Source organism: Balaenoptera ricei, chromosome 9 (genome assembly GCF_028023285.1).
Source record: "Balaenoptera ricei isolate mBalRic1 chromosome 9, mBalRic1.hap2, whole genome shotgun sequence".
NCBI lineage: Eukaryota > Metazoa > Chordata > Mammalia > Artiodactyla > Balaenopteridae > Balaenoptera > Balaenoptera ricei.
This window is the reverse complement of record NC_082647.1, coordinates 75,185,616-75,209,937: the sequence shown is the minus strand read 5'-3', so window position 1 is coordinate 75,209,937 and position 24,322 is coordinate 75,185,616. Positions and strand designations below refer to the sequence as shown.

General features: G+C 37.7%; 1 protein-coding gene across 2 annotated transcripts in view; it reads right to left on the bottom strand.

The window, feature by feature from the left end:
• Positions 1–24,322, bottom strand: part of SP4 (Sp4 transcription factor) — a 73,533-nt gene that overhangs the window by 22,178 nt on the left and 27,033 nt on the right. For both annotated transcript variants that reach the window (XR_009505070.1, XM_059933973.1), the window contains exons 4-5: positions 12,450–12,678; positions 3,389–3,588 (exon numbers count right to left, since the gene is read on the bottom strand). Coding sequence is in view for 1 of the 2 variants with exons in the window: in XM_059933973.1 (XP_059789956.1) it covers positions 3,389–3,588; positions 12,450–12,678 (429 nt within the window). In the remaining variant the exon portion in view is untranslated. The remainder of the gene's footprint in view (positions 1–3,388; positions 3,589–12,449; positions 12,679–24,322) is intronic.

The following is a 24,322-nucleotide window of genomic DNA, read 5'->3' as shown; positions in this document are numbered from 1 at the left end:
TTGATTTTTTTTTCATGATTTGATTTTTAAATACCATATCCATGTATCTTTTGAAAAAAATTTTTAATTTATTTTACAGAAAGTAACAAAAAAAAATCTGCACTGTTTTCAGCAGTGAATAAAAATAACTCATTTGTCCATTCATAGTAAGATGATGACTGAATTTCTACTTAGTGCAGTGGCTGGGCATTAAAGAAAACACAGTTCCTGCCATGAATGGCCAAGGCTTTCAACTTAACATATTAAATGCTTAATCAATACTTATTTATTTCAAAAGACTTGTTTCATTTTCTTTTCAACAACTTTAAGGAACAACTTAGAATGAAAGTTACCTGTACTACTTCTTTAAAAGTAAAATAGTATCTGATGTTAAGCCAAACACTTTTCAAAATAACATGTTTAAATAAACAATTTTGTGTATGATGTATTCAAGATGTTTGAAACACTGAAAGTAAGCTGAAAGTATATTAAATTCTGAATTATTCAGGTTATTAGAAGACAATAATGGTGTGGACCATTTAAAAAGAAGAAAGAAATTATGCTTCCAAATCATTAATCTTTTGAAGTAGTTTATATAAATCCTTCAGTAAATCTGCCTTGTGTTATATGTATGAGTATGGATGTGCAACAGAAAGGAAGTTTAGAAACTCATAGTTTCTCAAACAAAATGATGAAATCACAATGTGAGAGGTTCCAAATTTTCTTGGCTTCCCTAATCTGCCCCACTGTTAAACCAGGGTAGAAATACTGCATCCACTCATACTGACATAAACAGCACAGTATTTTTCTAAAACAGACATCAATATTATTATGGGCTTAATTTTTAATCACAACATATTTGCCAATACGAAAGGTGAGGTGGCATTAGAAACCCCAATATAATACCATACAGAAAGTATTTAAAACTTTTTTTAAATTAAAATTCTTATTTTTAATATAATACTAACTCAGTGATTGAGCCATTACACTAAGACTCTTCTGTGTTACTAAGTTGTGTGCATATCAAACTAAGTAATTTTTATTGATCACTTTAAATAGATTTAGCAACCATCATTTCTTCTCTGAGGCTATTTTCTAATCTGTAAAATGGAGCCAATTTCTAGTTTATAGTGCTTCTGTTAGAATTAAATGAGATGATATATTTGAAACACCTGATATTCAGTAGTTGATCAATAAATGTCAGTTCTAGTTCCCCTTTTGTCCTGCATGTACCCTGATACAAGTTAAAGTTTAATGTCTAATTCAAAAAATCTACCCAAATTATTACTTTATTCAATAATTAAACACTGAGTCCCAAATATATATACCAGACATGTTCTAAATAGAGAAGGTCAGTGTTATATACCAAAAAAAGGAAAATTGCCCTATCAGATATCAAGACTTAATATAAGCTTCTGGTAATTAAAACAGCATAGTATTACTGTAGGAAGTGACAAATAGACAAAACAAAGGACTCAGAAATCAGCCATTCTTAAAAGGGACATCAACATATGAGAGAAGTTCATTAAATATCAATGAAGAAAGAATTGGACTATTCAAGAAATGGCTTTCCACATGAAAGAAAAATAGAATTTTATCCCCTTTTTAGTCCATCATCATCCAAAAAAAAAAAAAATTCTAGACTAATAAACTTACAAAAAGAAAACCTTAAAGTCAATTAGAAGAAAATGTTTTTAAAAACTTTATGACCTTGGGATAAGAGAAAATTTCATTTAAAAAAAAAGCAAAATGCAAAGGAATATATTTACATATCCTTATATTTGACTAAATAAAAATGTAAAACTTCCATATGACAAAAGATAGCACCAAGATAAAAGATAGCAATACTGGGAAAAATTGCAATATATAAATCAGTAAGAAAAAGGAAAACAACAACAACAAAAAAGATCAAAAGAAATAATCAAAAAAGATCAAAAGAAAACAAAATATAAATGACCAATAAACACAGGAAAAGATGCTTATCTCACTATAACCAGGAAAAATGCTAATTTACAAAATTAAATAGAAACCATTTTAGACTGACAAGAACTTTCAAAGCCTGATGCTACTGAGTGAACATACAGCCAAGTGGAAACTCTCAGTCAACACTAGTGAAGTAGATATGGTAACAGCCACTTTAGAGACTCTTTAGTGGTTATCTAGCAAAATCAAACACACACATTCTCTAAGATCCAATAATTCTACTTCTTGTACATGTTCACTGTATGTTCAAAGTAGTAAAGTTTGTGACAGCAAAAAAACTTGAACTCATCTAAAGAGTGTGGGAAATGGATCAATACAGTGTAGTAGTCATGTGATAGAACACTACATAGCAGTTAAGAGAAATAGACATGTATTCATACACATATATGTACATACATATGAACCTGGATAGATCTCAAAACATAGTAAGTGAAATTATGATACTGTAATATATCAGTTACATAAAATTTCATAGAAAACACAAAACAATATTCACATATATATCCATGAACAAAATATGTAAGAGTATTAAAGCTACACTAAAAACTTACACTTGAAATTCATGGTAGCTGTTGTCTTTGAGAGGTAGGAGGACAAAGATGATGTCAACTTTATATGATTTGTTTTGTTAAAAAATAACAGATAACATAGCATGTTAACAGCTGTCAATTCTGAGTGAGAGTTAAGGTAGGTATCTGTTATACTTTTCTTGATACTTCAGCCAATTTTTTGGATTGTAAAAAAACAAAAACTAATCAAGGGGCTTCCCTGGTGGCGCAGTGGTTGGGAGTCTGCCTGCCGGTGCAGGGGACACAGGTTCGAGCCCTGGTCTGGGAAGATTCCACATGCCGCGGAGCAACTGGGCCCGTGAGCCACAATTACTGAGCCTGCACGTCTGGAGCCTGTGCTCCGCAACGGGAGAGGCCGCGATAGTGAGAGGCCTGCGCACCGCGATGAGGGGTGGTCCCCACTTGCCACAACTAGAGAAAGCCCTTGCACAGAAACGAAGACCCAACACAGCCATAAATAAATAAAAAATAAATAAATAAATAAATAAAAATTAAAAAAAAAAAACAAAAAACTAATCAAGGTCACCAATAAGATAATTCAACTCTCTTCTCATCAACTTAAATACTGACAAAAAGTAATATGTGAGTTCAACATGCTAAGAATGCAAGATAAGCAAATGGAATAAATTCCAAGTCATGTAATTATGCTGATAAAGCTTACGAAAAGTAGAATAAAATATATCTCAGAAATGAGGTAAAGAATTTTGACCTTAAACATCTTTCATATAATCACTAAAATGAATTTTCTCTCTTTAATTTCCATATTTCCCAATTTGATAGCAAACTATCACTATAATTTTCATCTAAGCACTGAGAAAAGAAGTAACAAGTACAAGTCCTAAGATAAATCAACTAACCTGTATGGGTTCTTCTATGTCTCTGAAGCTCATCACTCCTTGTAAATCTTTTGCCACAAAACATCCAGTTGCATATAAAAGGTCTTTCTCCAGTATGCCAGCGAAGATGTGCTCGTAGGTGAGATGTTTTGCCATAAACTTTTCCGCATCCTTCAATATGACAGATATGTTGTTTCTTTTTTCCTGGTTCATTACTGCCTCTACAAAAACCAAAACCAAAACCAAACATTAATTACACTCCCAAACACCAAGCTTATAATTCAGGAAAAGTAAAAGGGAATCAAGGTAATTAAATGATGCTTTTCTAAATGGGTTTTTTAAATCATGATGCCACAACTGTAGTTAAAAATCAGAAAAATTTCAATTAAAAAAAAAAACAGCGGTGTGTAGTAAACTCAAAAGTGGTATGAAAACACATTAATTTTAGAGAATGTATGTTCTGCCATGGAATTCACATGTTCATTTCCTAGTAGGTTCCTCCCCTGGGAAAAAAATCTCTTTAAACTTTTCAAGACACTTGAACACTCTCCTCTAAAATACCAAAGAATGGTAATCCTTACTCAAAAGTGTAAGGTTCAGAGTTTCACTTCCAGCAAAAGCAGCACGAAGAGCTCCCTGGACCTACTCCCCAGTGAAACCAGTGCAAATGATAACAAAAAAAAGCAAATACCATTTACAATCTCTGGAAATGGCCCTATGAGTATACAGCAAATAAAGAAACATTTATTCATGAAAATCAAACAGAACTTGGTAAGAAGAGTGAGAGTCTGCTGTATTTGAACCAATACTCACTCTGTCTCTCCCTCCTCCTTCCACCTCCCCTGACACAGAAACACTATAGACTTGTGCAATCAACAACAGGGTTCCCTCTTCTCCCACCCTTCCAGTTGCTGGGTTATCTCCCCAAGAGAGGCAGGACATCAGTATTTCTCAATCTACCTGCAGCTACCTGTTACTGAGGCTAAGTTTCAGGTGAGTGTGGCTGACAGACAGGGAGCAACATTCTTCCACCCAATCCCAACCCCTGAGACACAGGCTCAGCCTTGGATAAGGCATGATGAAAACACTGGGGTCCAGATGACCCTTGACCCAGCTCATTTGTAGTTCATAAATCAGAGGTTCCAACCCTGGAGTGACCAGCCAATAAAACTTGAGGATACTGCTGACCTCCTGCCCCCAAGTGCTCAGCTCCTAGAGCACGGAATGCTTAGGGAGAAATGTGCCACTGTCCCAACCCCCCAGTTCAAGGGCCATGACACAGAGATTTTGGCCAGAGGGAGAGCATACCATAGAACAGAAGGCTCCCAATCTCTTCCCAAGAAATTGACTTCATTTGCAACAAAGTGTGGAGAGGTTTGAGCCTAAGGATGATCTTAAAGACAGTGGAGATTGTTGTAAAAGACAACTGGGAGGAGACTCATAGATTCATTGGAGACATAAGCTAAACTATAGACTGCTAGGTTGCTAGAGAGAACTGAGGAAAGAGGTAGCCGGTAAGAGTCTTACAGAATCAGAATAAATCTCAAGCACAGACCTAAGTTCTGCCTTTTTAAACTCTGATTGGATCGGTCTGTGGAGCAATATATGCTTCAGGGTATTATTGAAAACGACAGAGCAATCAGCTGGCAATTAGTGAAGCTTAACAGCTGGGTGTGGTCAGGGAAAAAGCCAAAAAAATCCTTACCAAAACCACTGTCATCCCAGGGCCACTAAGGAGCAACAGCTTCATACTGGGGGGGGCGGGGGGGGGGGGAGTGGGGGCAGGGATTTTCATTAAAATAATCCAGCTCATCACTAAACAAACAAGCAAACAACAGTAACAAGCCAGGGGTGGGAGAAGGACAGAAGGCAGTACTAGGAGTTGCTATAATATATTATTTCTCCAGTTTCCAACAAAAAAGTATGAGACATGCAAAAACCAGAAACAAAGAAGGAAAAAACGACCTATACACTAGAGAAAAAGCAGGCAAGAGAAATTGCCTGTGAGAGCAAACAAATTTAACAAGACTTCAAAGCAGCCATTATGAATACATTCAAAGAACTAAAGGACATCATGATTAAAGAAGTAAAGCAAGGTATAATGACAATGTCACATCAAACAGAGAATATCAATAAAGAGGTAGAAATGATTTTTTAAAGAACCAACTGGAACCTCTTGAGATAAAAGGTACAACTGAAATGAAAAATTCACAAGAGGGACTCAAGAGAAAGAAGAAATAGTGAAATTGAAGACAGTTCAATAGAGATTATGCAACCCAAAAAGCAAACAAGAAACAGAAGAAGAATAAACAGAATGTCAGAGAAATGTGGAACACCAACATGTGAATGAGAATACCAGGAGGAGAGGAGACGAGAGGGAAAAGGAGAGTGGGGGATGAAGCAGAAAAAATATTCAAAGAAATAACAGCTGAAAACTTATGAAAAACATTAACCTACACTTTCAGGAAGCTCAACAAACTCCAAATATGATAAATGTAGAGATCTACAAATAGACACTTTACACTAAAAATCCTGAAACCCGAAGACAAGGATGAAATCTTGAAAACAGCAAGAAACATGACTCATCACTTACAGGGAAAGCCCAGTAGGATTAAAGGCTGACTTCTCAGTAGAAACATATTCAAGTACTCAAAAACAAAACAAAAACAAAAACAAACAAAAAAACAAAAAAAAAAAACCCAAAACAACCTCAAACAAGAATCCTATACCCCAGCAGAGCTATCTTTCAAAAATGAAGGTGAAATAGATATTCCCAGATAAAAACTAAGAGAATGTGTTGCTAGTAGACTTGCTTTGCAACAAATACTAAAGGAAGTTCTTTAAGCTGAAAGCAAGTGAAACCAGCAAGTAATTCAAATATATATAAAGAAACAAAAGCGCACTAGCAAAGGTAATTATGTAATTATAAAGGACAGTGTAAGTGCATATTTCTTCTCACCTGATTTAGAAAGCAATTTTGGGCTTCCCTGGTGGCACAGTGGTTAAGAATCCACCTGCCAATGCGGGGGACATGGGTTCAATCCCTGGTCTGGGAAGATCCCACATGCCACAGAGCAACTAAGCCCGCGCACCACAACTACTGAGCCTGCGTGCCACAACTACTTAAGCCCACACGCCTAGAGCCCGTGCTCCGCAACAAGAGAAGCCACTGCAATGAGAAGCCCATGCACCACAACAAAGAGTAGCCCCCGCTTGCCACAACTAGAGAAAGCCCATGTGCAGCAGCAAAGACCCAAAGCAGCCAAAAATAATTAAATGTGGTTTAATAAAAAAATAAAAAGCAATTTTATAAAACAATATGTATAAAATGTATTGTCAAGCCTGTAACATTAGAGAAATGCAACACATGTAACATATCTGCCAATAACAGCACAAAGGAGGTGGCTGGGAGCAAAGCCATAAGGAAATGACCCCAAATGGGAACTCAAATTCATGGGAATAAATAAAGAGAACCAGAAATGATAAAGTTAACATAGCAAATTTAAAAGACATAAATTTATAAAAATAATAATTTTAACGAAGTATTGTGGGGTTTGTAACACTTATGTATAACAGTAATACCATAAAAAGAAGCACAAGGGAACAGACCTATATAGGAGTAACATTTCTGTAACTCACTGGAATTAATTTACCGTAAATCTTAAACTAATTATGATAAATTAAGATATATATTGTAAGGCCTAGAGCAAGCACCAGAGAAATAAGTACAGTGAAAACATCATTAATGAAATTAAAATGCTATATTACAAATTAAAATGATAGTAACTTAATTCAAAAGAAAGCAGTAAGGGAGGGATAGGGGAGCAGAAAAAGACATGAGACATAGAAAACAAAAGGTAAAATGGCAGACATAAGTTCATTATATTGATAATAACATCCAATGTAAATGGATTATATAAGCTAATAAAAAGGTAGGTTTTGTCAGATTAGATTTAAAACAAGATCCTACTATGTACTGTCTATAGCTGACACACTTTACATTTAAAGATACAAAAATACAAAGATATTGGAAAGTAAAAAGATGGAAAATGGTATCATGCAAACAACCACAAGAAAGCTGGAGTGGCTATACTAAGACCAGACAAAATAAACGTTAAAACAAAAGATGTTATTAGAAATAAAGAGAGAAATTTGATAAGGATAAATGGGTCAATCCATCCGGAAACATACATGCATTTAAACAAGAGTAAAAAGAGAGTGCCAAAACAGAAGTAAAAACTGACAGAAATGAAGAGAGAAATAGACAATTCAATGATAATTGTTGGAGATTTCAATACTCTATCTTCAATGATGTTTCCACAAAACAACTAGGTAGAAGATCAACAAGGAAGCAGAAGACTTGAATAACACTGTAAATGAACAAGACCTAACAGACATCCACAGGACACTCCAGCCAACAACAGCATTCTCCTCAAGAGTGCATGGAATGTTCTCCAGGACAGATCATATACTAGGCTGTGAAACAAATCTCAATAAATTTAAAAGGACAGAAATAACAAAGTTTTCTGACCACAGTGGAAGAAAACTAGAAATCATTTATAGGAGGAAACCAGGAAATTCACAAATACCTAGCAATTAAACAATATACTCCTAAATAACCAATGGGTCAAAGAAGAAATCAAAAGGGAAATCGTAAAAGATTTTGAGATGAAGGAAAATGAAAACACATCATACCAAAACTTAGGGGATACACATAAAGTAATGCTTAGAGGGAAACTTACAGCTGTAAATATCTATATTTAAAAAGATCTTACCTCAAACCTGTCAGAATGGCTAGTATACAAAAGAGAACAAATAACAAACGTTGTCAAGGATATGGAGAAAAGGGAGCCCTCGTGCACTGTTGTTGGGAATGTAAATTGGTACAGCCGCTACGCCAAACAGTATGGATACTCCTCAGAAAATTAAAAATAGAACGAATATAAGACCCAGGAATTCCACTCCTGGGTATTTATCCAAAGAAAGTGAAAACACTAATTAGAAAAGATACATGCACCCTTATGTTCACTTCATCATCATTCACAATAGTCAAGATATGGAAGCCACCTAAATGCCCATCAATAGCTGAATGGATAAAGAAGATGTGGTGCGTGTGTGTGTGTGTGTGTGCGCGCACACGTGTATATATACACGCACACACACACACACAATAGAAAATTACTCAGCCACAAGAAAAGAATGAAATCTTGCCATTTGTGACAACATGGATGGATCTAGAGGATATTACGCTAAGTGAAGCAAGTCAGACAGAGAAAGACAAATACTGAATGATTTTACTTATATGTGGAATCTAAACAACAAAATAAATGAACAAACATAACAAAACAGAAACAGTTATAGATACAGAGAACAAACAGGTGGTTGTCAGAGGAGAGGGGTGTGGAGGGAGGAAAAAAAAAAAGGTGAGGGAGATTGAGAGGTACAAACTGCCAGTTAAAAAATAAAGGAGTCAAGGGGATGAAATGTACAGTGTGGGGAATATGGTCAATAACTATGTAATAATTTTGTACAGTGATAATATCGTAACTAGACTTACTGTGATCATTGTGAAATGTATAGAAATAGTGATTCACTATATTGTGTAACAGGAACTAACAGTGTTGTAGGTCAGTTACACCTCAAAAACAAACAAACAAACAACTCACAGAAAAAGAGATCAGATTTGTGGTTACCAGAGGAGGGGAAATGGATGAAGGCAGTCAGAAGATACAAACTTCCAGTTCTAAGGTAAGTAAGTACTAGGAATGTAACCTACAACATGATAAATATAAGTAACACTGCTGTATGTTATATATGAAAATTGTTAAGAGAGTTAAATCCTAAGAGTCCTCATCACAAGGAAAAATAGTTTTTCTATTTCTTTAATTTTGTAGCTGACAGATGTTCACTAAACTTATTATGATAATCATTTCATGATGTATTAAGTCATATTATTATGCTGTACACCTTAAACTTATACAGTGCTGTACGTCAATTATATCTCAATAAAACTGGAAGGAAAAAAGATCTTAAATAACCTAAACTTCCATCTTAAGACAGTAAAACAGAGCAAATTAAATCTAAAATAAAGCAAGCAGAAGAAAGAAAATAATAAAGAACAGAGCAGAAACTAATGAATTAGAGAATACAAAAATAATAGAGAAAAATCAATGGAACCAAAGGCTGATTAAAGGTCAACAAAACCAACAGGCCATTAGGGAGACTAACAAAAAAAAAAAAGAAGACTCAAATTACTAGAATCAGAAATGAAAAAAAGGGATATCACTACCAACCTTACAGAAATAAAAAGGATTATAAATGAATACCAAGAACAATTGTATACCAATTACTTAAAAAACTATAAGATGAACAAATTCTTAGAAAGATACAAAGTATCAAAGCTGACTCCAGAACAAGACAGAACTCAAAACAAGTAATGATGGTGAATTAGTAGTCGAAAAAATACACACAGGAAAAGCCCAGTGAGCTTCACAGGTTCACAAAACATTTTAAAAATTAATACCAGTTCTTCACAAACTTTCAAAAAATGAAACTGGAGAGAAGACTTCCCAACTCATTCTACAAGGCCAGTAACACCCTTGCCCACCCAAAGGCATTGTAAGAAAACTACAGACCAGTATCTCTCATGAACATGGATGCAAAAATCCTCAACACAATAGTAAAAAAACAAATCCATCAACATATAAAAAGAATTACATAGCATGACCAAGTTGTATTTATCCCATGAATGCACAAGTACTTTAACATTTAACAATCAATTAATGTAATATACCATATTGACAGACTAAAAAACAAAACTACATGATCATCTCAACAGATGAAGAAAAGCACGTGACACAATCAAAAACCCTTTCAAAAAAAAAAAAATAGGGGGCTTCCCTGGTGGTGCAGTGGTTAAGACTTTGCCTGCCAATGCAGGGGACACGGGTTCGGGCCCTGGTCTGGGAGGATCCAACATGCCGCGGAGCAACTAAGCCCGTGAGCCACGACTGCTGAGCCTGCGCGTCTGGAGCCTGTGCTCCGCAGCGGGAGAGGCCACGACAGTGAGAGGCCTGCGCACCGCGATGAAGAGTGACCCCCACTCGCCTCAACTAGAGAAAGCCCTCACACAGAAACGAAGACCCAACACAGCCATAAATAAATAAATTAATTAATTAATTTAAAAAAAAAAAAAAAAACCGTTTCATGTTGGGTGAGTTGGAAGACTCATACTCCCCAATGTCAAAAGTTACCACAAAGCCAAAGTCAACAGGACAGTGTGGTATTGGCATAGAGACAGACAGACAGATCAATGAAACAGAATTGAAGACTCTAGAAATAAACCTATGTGTCTATGATCAACTGATTTTTGACAAGGGTGCCAAAACCATCCAAAGAATGGGGAAGGGACGGTCTTTCAACACATGGTGTTGGATGAACCCTTACCTCACACCAGTTACAAAAATTAACCCCCAAATTGATCAAAGACCTAAATGTAAGAACAAAAACTATAAAACTCTTATAAGAAAAGTGGGAATCTTTGTGACCTCAGATTGGGCAATGGATTCTTAGATATGAAACCAAAAGCAGAAGCACCCAAAGAAAAGACTGGACTTCACAATTAAAAACTTTTGTGCTTCAAAGGACGCTATCAAGAAAGTGAAAAGACAACTCAGAGACCGGGAAGAAATATTTCAAATCATAAATCTGATAAGGGACCTGTATCTAGAATATATGAAGAACTATTATAATTCAAAAATAAAAAGACAAATAATCTAATTAAAATAGGCATAAGATCTTAATAGACAATTCTCTAAAGAAGACACACAGGGACTTCCCTGGTGGCACAGTGGTTAAGAATCCACTTGCCAATGCAGGGGACACGGGTTCAATCCTTGGTCTGGGAAGATCCACATACTGCAGAGCAACTAAGCCCGTGAGCCACAACTACTGAGCCCGCATGCCACAACTACTGAGCCTGCACTCTAGAGCCCACGAGCCACAACTACTGAGCCCGCATGCCACAACTACTGAAGCCCACGTGCTTAGACCCTGTGCTCCACAACAAGAGAAGCCACCACAATGAGAAGCCCGTGCACCGCAACAAAGAGTAGCCCCCGCTCGCCACAACTAGAGAAAGCCCACGCGCCGCAACTAGAGAAAGCCCGCGAGCAGCAATGAAGACCCAACGCAGCCAAAAATTAATTAATTAATTAATTAATCAAAAAAAAAAAAGATACACAAATGGCCAACAGTAAGCACACGAAAACATACTTTATATCATTAGTCATCAGGGAAATGCAAATCAAAAACAAAAACTTGTATAACAATATTTGTAGCAGCATAATAGCCAACAGGTGGAAAAAATTCCAAATGTCCAACAACTGATGAATGGATAAGTAAAATATTGTATATCCATACAATGGAATATTATTTTGTTCATTAAAAAGAATGAAGAACTGACACATGCTATAATATGGATCAACTTTGAAAACATGCTAAGTGAATGAAACCAGTCACAAAACCCACATATTTTATGATTCCATTTATATGAATGTCTAGAATAGGCAAATCTATACACAGAAATTAGTTTAGTGGTTACCTAGAGCTGGGAGGGAAGAGGCAGTGATAGCTAAACAATACAGGATTTGTTTTCAGGGGAACAAAAAAGTTCTAAAATTGACTGTGGTGATGGATGCACAACTCTGTGAATATATTAAAAACCACTGAAATGTACAGTTTAAATGAGTGAATTACATGGTATGTAAGTTTTATATCAATAAAGTTGTTTTAAAATTTTACATAAATAAATGAGGAAAGAAAACCATAAAAGAAAGTAAAAGGTACATGGTAGAGGACCACTGAAATCCCATTCCCAGAAGAGCTCAATCTAATCCCCTTCATAACAATATTGTATCTCAACTCTTGGGCTATAAAGCTAGTGATGTTCTAATGATCGAACTACTCAGCCAACGGCTTGATTTTAACTAATACCCTACGTGCCTTGATTACATGTAATTGTTCATTACATGTTAGCTATTATACTAGTCTCCACTGAGTTGGGTGGCAATAGAGCATTTACCTTCCTTCTCCTTCCCTACAATTAGGACAGGAACAGGCAACTCTTCGAAGCCTCTTGCCAGGCTGCACCTCTTGATCAGAAGCCTGCTGGCCTTGCTGCAAATGCACTTGTGTGAGTTGGTCAGGACTAACAGCACCTATAGTTGCATTAGCAATTCCTCCAACTGCTACGGTTACAGGAGCTATTGTAGCTTGTTGGACTTTCACTCCATCTTGTCCTTGCTGCTGACCTAAAAATGAGAGGGGAAAAGAGTATTACAATGTTTTCTATTCCTAAAAAGGATTTAAAAAATTTCCATATGGACACTTTAAAGCTACCATATTTGTTCTAACAGATTATCTGTGTAAAGTACAAAAGCAAAGGGGTTAATTTAAGTTTTATACTATGCCAATCCTCCTAAAATATAATGTTCTAACCTTAGCAGCTCAGGCTGCCTCTATATCTGGTTGGTGGGACTATACATAAATTTTAATCCTCTTGTGACTTAATTTCTCCATCTGTAAAATGAAGATTAATAATCCTTGCTACCTTACTACCTCACTGAAGTGCTGTGACGATTCATGAGACATTTTTTGAGATCCTCAGATGAAAGATGTTATATAAATACAAAGCATTATTATGACCATTTCCACAGTAAGCAACATATCTCATTCACTCCATGAAAATACAGGAATAAAAAGTAACTAAACAAAGGATTAAGTATAATGGACATTTCTCATTCCTAAACACTTTAAATTAAGCAAACATCTCTTTACTGATGAGTCTTTTTTTTTATTTTACACATTGAGTTAAGCAGTTTTTTTAAAATGCAAAACCATGTATGATTATTACATACTGTCACTAAAATCACAGAACAGACATTTAGGATATTACTTCATTCACTCATGTTACATAGCTTAGTTTTCACCTCTCAGGTCAGTACACATACCAACTTGGCTATGTTGGCTTAGAGAAAAATATGATAAGCAATATATAATATGACAAAATTTACATGGCTTAAGTTGATCCTGAGTGTACATGAGTATGCCTTATAATTATACTTTCTCTCAACATAGTTCTACTTTCTCAGGTGTGGGAATAGCAAGTATGTGAAGGGGCAGGAAAAAAAACACCAATTTATGAAGGAATGCTCCCACCTCAGAGTTGATGTAAGAATTAAATACGTTAATTTTTACAAACCCCTTACCACCACACAGCGCCTAGCAAAGAATTGTTCATTACATGTTAGCTATTATTATTACTAGTCTCCACTAAGTTGAGTGGCAATACAAGAATAAAATATGGTTGCAGAAACAAACATGTGAGTACTGCATATAAAATAAAAGGGTTTATTTTAAAGCTGCATATGTCGTACTTTAAACATGCGGAGCAACCAAGGAAAGACAATAAAAATTAGCAAGTGAGAAAACAGCACACATTTTCAAAACAAAATTAAACCTTTGGCTCTGCCAGCCAAAGTCAATCTCACCCTCCTCTGTGTAGTCACAGCAATCTGAAACCTTTGGTAGCACCAATAACTTTAATACAAATAAAATATATGTGGGGCTTCCCTGGTGGTGCAGTGGTTAAGGATCTGCCTGCCAATGCAGGGGACACGGGTTCGAGTCCGGGTCCGGGAAGATCCCACATGCCCCGGAGCAACTAAGCCCGTGCGCCACAACTACTGAGCCTGCCCCCTAGAGCCCATGAGCCACAACTACTGAGCCTGTGTGCCTGGAACCTGTGCTCTGCAACAAGAGAAGCCACCGCAATGAAAAGCCCACGCACAGCAAGGTAGAGTGGGCCCATGCTCGCCGCAACTAGAGAAGAGCCTGCGTGCAGCAACGAAGACCCAACGCAGCCAAAAATTAATAATAAAAAAAAAAATGTGTTCCGTCACTGCTTTAGTAAAGACACATATTTTAGTTCTTCTAGTAAAGTTTAAATTTTCATTCACCTTTGCATTAACAAGGTGTGACAGGTAAAGAAATGAAAAGTAAAGTGAGAAGTTGTGAGTTCACGTCCCATTCAGTGACTGTACATTTGGAGATCCTCACTTTCCTCACCTCTAATAATACTGACCTCCCTAAAATTCCTGGCCCTTATCTACTTTAAAGAGTTGTTTATGAAGATCAAATTGATTTCCTAATGGGTAAAGGCTTTGTAAACTGTAAAGCAATATGTAAAGTATAATTACTATGCCTCAATGCAGCTTTCGGGCACACATAAGTCTTACATACTCGGTAAAACCAGATTCCTTAAGGATGACCTTGGCCAAGCAAACTATTCAAACTACTTATGCATCTAGAAGCACAGTGATACACATACTCCCTATTTACTGGGGGGAAAAAAGCGTTTTTGGAAATGGGAGTTCTATCCAAACCAGCACTAAACACTATACAAAGTCTTTATAGCTTGGTCCCTATGGAGATGTAGGTATTTCAGGTTGGCAAGTATTCTTTATGTCCCCTGAAGTCATGAGATATTTCTGGCCGTAATTTTTCCAGCTACTGTTTATACAACAGTTGGTCATTCCTTTCCGGTTGCAATGATATTTATTTAAGATGCCCTTCATTATGTCAAAGAACTGCTAGAGATCCATGATCACTGGCTGATCATACCATTTCAACAGACTCTCCAAGCCTCCCTACGAACGTTTATTTGTTCAATGCCTAAACAACCTGGGGAGTTATTTCAAGGAATAATACTAAGCAAACCATATCTGAATTTAAATATTTAAGCCTGACAACTCTCTTGACTTCTTAACCTAGATGTCCCAGACAGTTCAACAACAAACAGCTCAATACTACTTTTCTTTCATTTCTACCGTGACCGATCAAGAACAAGCCACCAAACTCCTTACTAAGGCCTCCAAGGCCCTGCTCAAGTTTAACTCCACCCACCTCTCAGACCTCATCTTGTATTAGTCTCTCCCTTGCTCACTCCACTCCTAACAAACTTGCCTTTTTCTCTGGTCCTCAAACAAATCAGGCTCATTCCCTGCTTAGGGCCTTTGCACACACTCTCTAGTCTGGGCAAGGATGCCTTTGCACCCAGATCTTTGCACAGCTGACTCGTTAGTAATAGTCTGATCTCAGTTCAAATCCTCCTCTTTAGAAATGCCATTCCTGACCACATCATCATAGTTCCCCTTAGTGCATTTCTGTATCATCGCCAAGTTTTGTCTTACTTGCCTTAAATTATCTTGTCCTTTCATTTTTTTCTGTCTTCGCCTCACTTCTGAATGTTCAGTGCCATGGTAACAGAGATCCTGCCTGTTATGTTCACTGCTGTATCTCCAGATGTGGAACAGAGCCCAAACAACAGAGCCACTCAATAACATAAGCTTAATAAAGGAAAGTTTAAAAGAAAAACACATTTTAATGCTGTTTTGATCATATCACTTCTGTGCTCAGTAACTTTCATTCATTCCCCATTGACCAAAGTCCGGCATTCAAAGGACTCCACCACAGGGACTTAGCTCCTGGCTCACACATTTCCTCCTAAAGGCCAAATCCAATGTGCATTTTCTCAGTGCACATAAATAAGACTGCACTGCTGCATGTGACACCATTGACCACTCTGTCCTTAAAACCTGACTGTCGGAGATAACTCCCTACATTCTCAGAAACTCTTCCTCTCTGTTAGCTTTCCCTATCAGCATTTAAACCTAAACTGACGTCACATTCTTAAAAGATTTACCTATACTGGTTGCTTTTACTCCTCATTTCCCATTCTTTCTTTCTATCTATCTATCTATCGGCTGCGTCGGGTCTTCGTGCTGCGCGTGGGCTTTCTCTAGTTGTGGAGAGCAGGGGCTACTCTTCGTTGCGGTGCTCGGGCTTCCCAGAGCGCTGGCTCAGTAGTTGTGGCGCACGGGCTTAGCTGCTCCGCGGCATGTGGGATCTTTCCCATATCAGGCATCGAACCCGTGTCCCGTGCTTTGGTAGGTGGATTCTTAACCACCGCGTCACCAGGGAAGTCCCTCCCATTCTCTCTTTAAATTACTGAAATTAGGTGTCCAACCTATCATTCTGCTAAAATGATGACAGAACGAACGATTTCTCTGATGGTAAACCCAAACATACTCTTCCCTTTGACCTTATTTCACCTCTGGAGCACCTGGAGCTGCTAATCCCACCCTCTTCTTGAAATGCTCTCCTTCTTGGGCTTCTCGGTACTACTCACCACTGGTGTTCCTCCCACTTCTCTAGCCACCCCCACATAGTTCCAACTTCTCATTCTAACTTGCTCCTTGGTTTGTTCACACACTTTCATAACTTTTACTACTTTGTGTAAGCTGTATCTCCCAAATCTGTACCTTATGCTCAAACACCTCTCATGAGTGTCAGACTCTTCTTGTCATCTGCCAGGGAACATTTCCACACAGATTTTTCACAGGGAATCTGTCTAGGAATCAGACAGGTTATCCCCCAAAAACGGTACTCCGAGCTACCATTTTCTCTTGCTTGATTACTACAATAGCTTCCTAACTGGTCTCCCCACCACCACTGTCCTCTATAAGTTCATTCTTAACATTGTTTCCAGAAGAATCATAATTGCAGAACTATTATACAATAAGAATATCCTGGGGCTTCCCTGGTGGCTCAGTGGTTAAGAATCCGCCTACCAGTGCAGGGGACACGGGTTCGAGCCCTGGTCCGGGAAGATCCCACACGCTGTGGAGCAACTAAGCCCGTGCGCCACAACTACTGAGCCTGCACTCTAGAGCCCACATGCCACAACTACTGAGCCCGCGTGCTGCAACTACTGAAGCCCAAGTGCCTAGAGCCTGTGCTCCACAACAAGAGAAGCCACCGCAACGAGAAGCCCATGCACCGCAACAAAGAGTAGCCCCCGCTCACCGCAACTAGAGAAAGCCTGTGTGCAGCAATGAAGACCCAATGCAGCCAAAAATAAATAAATAAATAAAAAATTTAAAAGTGTATATTGGGGAAAAAAAAAATTCTGTAATAGTTAAAAAGAATGAAAGGAATCTTTATGCACTAACCTAAATAAACCTCTAAAATATATGGCTGAATGAAACAAAGTTACTGATGTTTACATTATGATATATGCTACAGACATTATATATTTCCTACAATGATTTTCACACCTAACACATAAATTGAAAAAAGTCTGAAAGGATATGTAACAAACTGATTAACAGTGCTTACTTCTAAAACGGGGTCTGGGGGCTTCCCTGGTGGCGCAGTGGTTGAGAGTCTGCCTGCAAATGCAGGGGACACGGGTTCGGGCCCTGGTCTGGGAGGATCCCACATGCCGCGGAGCAACTGGGCCCGTGAGCCACAATTGCTGAGCCTGCGCGTCTGGAGCCTGTGCTCCGCAACAAGAGAGGCCGCGATAGTGAGAGGCCCGCGCACCGCGATGAAGAGTGGCCCCCGCTTGCCACAACTAGGGAAAGCCCTCACACAGAAACGAAGACCCAACACAGCCAAAAATAAATAAATAATAAAATAAAAGGAATAAAACGGGGTCTGAGATTAGTCAGCAGGAGTGTTAGCCTGCACTTTTTTTTAAACAAGGAAAATGTTTCCATGTATTACTAGCATATTAAAGACTAATTTTAAAAGGAAAAAACCTGCTGGTAATTAACAGACCCAATATGGAACTTTATTATTGCTTTTATCTGCATTTACCTGATTCCTAATAGAATTGAACATGTTCTTCAAATATGTGTTGCCCATCTGAATACCTTTTCTGAATTGTGTGTTCAAATCCTTTGCCATTTATCTACTATGGCTTAGGTGTTTTCTTTTGTGTAGCTCTATTTATTAAGGACACTTTGTCTTGTTTAAAATATTTTCTATGATGTATAAGCTTTAACCACATATATTAAAACCAAAGGAAATATGGCTTGGTCAAGCCCTGCAAAGTCAGCTATAAATGACATTTTAAAAACTTTGATGCCTTCACAACATTTAAATACAATGGGAACACAAGGGGAGAAGCAGAAATAATAAAAGATGAAGATACAACCTTATTGTCCATTTCCTTTGACTGTACTGATTTGATCCTCTTAGCATTTCACACCAACCCTTTGAGGGAAGTAGGACAGTTAATATTTTCGTTTTATAAATAAGAGAATATAATCCAACTGGTCCTTATTTATTCTTATGGAAAAAAACGTGACTTGCAAGATTTGAATGACAGGTAACATTACTGTGTATGTAAAATAGGCCTATACATTTGAAAAATAAAAGAACCCCCAACTATCTATCTGTAAAGAAATTAACCCAACTACCAGTTCACTGAAAATGATCTACTTGATAATAGTGAAGCACAGGTTCAAAATACTATTTTAAGTACATGTTTCGTAATTGTGTTTCTTACACGTAGTCTAGGATATAAGGTTATCTACTAGATTTGAACAGGAAAAACAAAAACTGTTGACTTCCATAATATAAAACTTGCTGTGGAGGGCTAGAGGGACTTCTTACTGTTGTGAATAACATTAAAATGATTCTTAAATCAGCCTATTTTGGTTTATTTATTTCCTCTACAGATTTAACTGGGAGTCTGTCTAAACAAAGGCCTCTGAAGGAAAGAATATATGTTTCCTTACTTTGATGCAAATAGTTTTCAATAACTATACTCTGAAATAGGATTTGGTTGCCTTATAATCTAACTTAAAACAGACAAGAAGGCTGTGTATTCCTAAACATAAAAAGATAACCAGGTATGTCTAGGCTGGGGGGCAGGGGGGGTAGGGAGAAGAAATGGGAAGTGACTGCCAATGTGCCTGGGGTTTCTTTATGAGGTTATGAAAATGTCCTAAAACTATATCATGGCGATGGATGCACAATTCTGTGAATACACTAAAAGCCACTGAATGTAAACTTTAGATGGTTGTATCGTATGGTATATGAATCACACCTCAATAAAGCTGTTCAAAAAAAAAAAAAAGTTAACTGAAAATTCTACTCTTGTTGGCTCTAAGTCTCTTTAAACTAGTGATTCTCACCTGGAGGTATTTTTGTCTTCCAGGGGATATCTGGCAATGTCTAGAGACATTTTTGGTTTTCACAACTTGGAAGGTATTACTGGTATTTAGTGGATAGAGGCCAGGGATGCTCTTAAACATCTTACGGTGTACAGGACAGGCCCTCAAAACAAAGAATTATTTGGTCTAAAATGTCAATTGTGCTGAGGTTAAGAAACCCTACTTAAACTGAGCTTCCATAACTCAACTAATGTTCATGGCCCTCATTTATTCATTATAAACAATCAGAACCAAAATCAAATATATGAAAAATTAAAATATGGTACATTTATATGCCTAGAAAAACGATAAACTATATGCGTCTCCATTAAAAAAAAAAAGAAAAAGCAACTACATGACTCTGAATTAAAGCCTTTACAAAGAGAGTAACATACATTTGGGAACAGACTTTGACAGATATATGACTTGGATAGATTCCATAGTACAGTGGTAGTAAAAAGAATAATACCTTGAGTTTGAAATTATGCTTATTCCAAAATACTTCTTTACCTATTGAAGAGCTGTCAATTCTGTTTTTCTACAGATGAACTATAACCTGAGAACATTAAGAAATAACTGAGTCTTCTCTGCACTTCTTAAATGAAGGTGAACTATATATTAGCAAATGATTTCCATGACCTACCATGGGTCATGTACAAGTTGTAAGCCTATACTGAGTCCCTGAGTAGGTACAACAGACAGTTTAGCAATAACTATAGATTAAACAGAGCTTTGAAGCCAGGCAGATCTGTCTTTGAGTTCTAAATCTCTGTAGTTTCTTCCTTTGAGTGGCAGGAATTAACTGAGATAACGCATGTAATACACTTAGCACAATGTCTGGAGTACAATAAACACTCAATGTTAACGCCAATACATCTGAAATTGCATAACTGGTTAAGTACAAATACTTAATAACAGCCGCTCAGGTTTCCATTAAGTCTCAGATCTTTGCATAAGAACCTTTGCATTGTACAAGTGAGATTTATTCATTTGACAAACATTTCCTCAGTACCTGCTACATGCTTAACACTGCTGGAGAAATAAAGATAAAGTCTGACTTGAAACTCGAACGTGTGGGGAAGACAAGTTTAAACAAATAATTGTAATGTGTGCTACAACAAAAACATACATAAGATGCCTAAGTAGTACAGAGGAAGATGATTTACTGGAAAGGAGAAACAATGAAGGTTTCATGGAGGAGATAAAACCACTGCCAGGTAGAAAGAATAAAGGTAAACAGGAAGGCAATGGGAATGGGTATATTTACGGGCATAACTCTGAGACAGCATATTGCTGGAAGTTACAGTTCAAGGAAACAAGGGGCTAAAGGTAGTGCTGGAGGGATAGATCAGGAAGGGCCTTACTCAATTTCTTAAACAAGTGACTTTCTGGGGTGGGGGTGTGAGGGGTGGATCCTTGTTAAAAAATCATGGCCATCCCTCCCTTCCCCAACCAGAGAATAGCTGTCATATAATAATCACCTACATTTACTGAATTTATTAAATGGCCAGAACACATAATCAACTACTTTATACTTTGTCACCTAATGCCCTCTCTGAAGGCTCTGAGACGTTATGTAAATTTCCCAAGGTTATACAGCTGCTATCAAGTTACAAAGCCAGGATGTGAACCTTGTTCAGCCTGAATCCAGAGCCCTGCACTCTTTTCGAGGTGGCTATGGTATCTCCCTGGGAACCAGGGATATTATTTGGGCTTTGGAGGCAATAGAGAGTTATAAATGGTCTTAAACAGAAAATTAATGGATTCAAGGTCACATTTTAGATACAACATTGCCAAACAATCAATGGAATGGAGTGTGGAAGTTCTATTCATAATTTTCGAATAAGACCTGTAGAAGACCCATCATTATATCCTCCATATTACATTATGGACATGACTTTATCAGTGTTCTAACATGACCTTTACACTGATTAGATAGGAAAGCTGCCTAAACCAGCCCTACACATAAATTTAAGATTTTGCTTTTCATTACCATTTCTTGAAAAAAACAAAAAAACTCCACACACAATCAGGTCAAGCTTGGTTTACAAGCTGTACATCTCTTAAAATGGGTCAGAAATTCAACAACACCTAAGAGACACTAGGCTGTATTTCAAGAGCAGGTATCTCAGAGGTATACATAAGTAAAACCTGCCAACCAATTGTGATGCTTGAAGGTGTCGCTCTTTTGAACCTCCTTGAACTAGGAAGGAAAGGCAACTCCAATCACTTAGGATCTGCTATTGATGAGGCATGGCAGGTGGTAATTAAGCTTTTTCACTCTCATTTTAAGTCCTAAAGTGGTTGCCATTATTCATGAAAAGCAGATGTCGACCATGAAGAGCAGATTTGGGCAACATTTTAAAAATGAACCCTAAACTTCACTAATGATCTGATACCTGAATTCAAGAAAGTGAAAGGAAGAACTATCCTATTCTTACAAAATGAATACACTTAGAAGGGACATCTAAGCAGAACTAAGAAGCAAGCAGTGAGAATGCTGATTGTAAGAAAACAAACACTAGTAATCTCCAAAGTTTCTTTACTATATAACCCTACCAGTAAAAATATCTTAACTTCGTAACCCAAAATATTTCTTTAGGGCTTCCCTGGTGGCGCAGTGGTTAAGAATCCGCCTGCCAATGCAGAGGACACGGGTTCAATCCCTGGTCCGGGAAGATCCCACGTGCCGCGGAGCAACTAAGGCCATGCGCCACAACTGCTGAGCTCGCGCTCCAGAGCCCGCGAGCCACAACTCCTGAAGCCCGGGAGCCTAGAGCCTGTGCTGTGCAACAGGGGAGGCCACCGCAGTGAGAAGCCCACGCACCGCATCGAAGAGTAGTACCCACTCACTGCAACTAGAGAAAGCCCACGCGCAGCAACAAAGACTCAACACAGCCAAAAAAATTTAAAAAAAATTTTTTTAAAGTATTAATAACTTGAAAAGTCTGCAATTGGAAACCTATGAAGGCTCTGACAAAGGGAAAAGGAGTGCACAACCAAATTTGGGTTTTAGGTAAACTCTGGAATATCAAGTATGTGACAGAAAAGCTAGAGGCAGAGAAGCCAGTTATGAAGCTATTTTACCTTCCAGATGATGAGACCCTGAAAAAGAACACTGACAATAGAAAGGAAGAATTCAATAAAAGAAAAATAATTATAATAACAAAAAATGGTTGCTAGCACTTAGTGAAAACTTTTCTGTGCTCTAAGCACTGCGCAAAAGCACTGTACATATATTATTCCACTAAAGTAACACGATTATTGCCATTTTACAGATGAGGACACTAATACCTAGAAAAACACTTAACTGAGATTAAGTGGTAAAACCAAGACTTGAACCAAGGTCTGTCTAATTCCAAGGTTCAGGCACAGAACCACAAACTCTGGCTAAAATCACTGCTAATCCCAGAACTTTGAACTTCATCCTCACTTTGCTCTCTAGTTATCTGACTGGAAACACACTCTCAATTCAGCAACCTCTTCTGGCTTCATCTGCCATCCTTTGCTGATAATCCCTTGCCTCTTTGAACTTCTGCCATATCCAGGGGTAATTCCCCTCAGAAAACAAATTGATTTCGTCTTCTAATACTGCCTCAGAAAACATATTTCTTCTCTCTCTCCAGTCCTTCCCTCTCCACTAGTTCTACATTCCTATTGAACCAATCTCCTTGAAATCAGATTAGCCCCCTCCCATCCAAGTCCATATTATGCAACCTAAAATGTAAATTTGACCATGATATTCCACTTCTTAAGGTCCCCCAAGGGCTCCTCATAGCTTTCAGGATACCTTTTCAATTCTTATCATGCATGACAAGGGGAGAATCTCCATGACCTGGCCCTTGCCACCACAACCAGAGCATATAAACTCTTGGTCTGAACGCATGAAACTATCTGTGGTTCCCTGATCACATCATGACATGACTCTGACCTTTTGCCTGGAATATCCTTTCTCTGCCAACCTGGCTAATTTCTTGCCATCCTATTTGAGCCATCCTGTATCACCTTAAGAATCCTTCCTCACAAATTCCCTCATTTGATTACACAGTACTGTATCCTCAGGGGACTGGTTCCAGGACCCTCTGTGTTTACCAAAACCTGCTCAACTTCCATAGTCAGCCCTCCATATCCACAGGTTCCGCATCCATGGATTCAACCAACCACCAAAGTGTTTACCTGTCCTTTGTCTATGTTCTGCAGTTGGCTGAATCCACAGATGTGGAACACGCAAATATGGAGGGCAGGGCCAACTATGCACTTTCATGTCCCCACAGAAGACAGTTCCTTCTATTTAAAGCATTATCACACTACATCAAAACTAATCTGATTTCTAACCAACCACCCATATCCCTGCTCCAGTTACATATTTATATACTCTTTAATGCCTTCTTTAGCATTGTGGTCTCTATACCTAGCATAGTATTTAGCAACTAACAGGACCGCAATAAATTTTTACCAAATGAATGAACATAATCGGTCCTAAAAAGCCTTTCTCTACTAGCCCCCAATACAGTGTCCTCTTCCTGTTTTCATCAAACTTATCCAAAGTGTATCCTACACTTGCTAGGTCATATTTTCACCACTCATTCATCCATTTAAATGCTTTCACAGTTTTGTTGTAACATTCCCTAAGCTTTACAACGTAGTACTGTCCTATAGAACTTTCTGCAATAATGAAGAAATTCTGTATCAGCGCTCTCCAATATGGCAGCCTCTAGCCACATGTGGCTGTTAGCTATCGAAATGCAGTCCAACTGAGAAAATAAGTTTTTAATTTTAATTAGTTTTTACCTTAAATAGTCACATGTGGCTTGTGGCTTTCATATTGAACAGCACAGTTCTCGGATCTCATCAAGTTTCAACAACGAACTTTTCTCAACACTCACTCTCC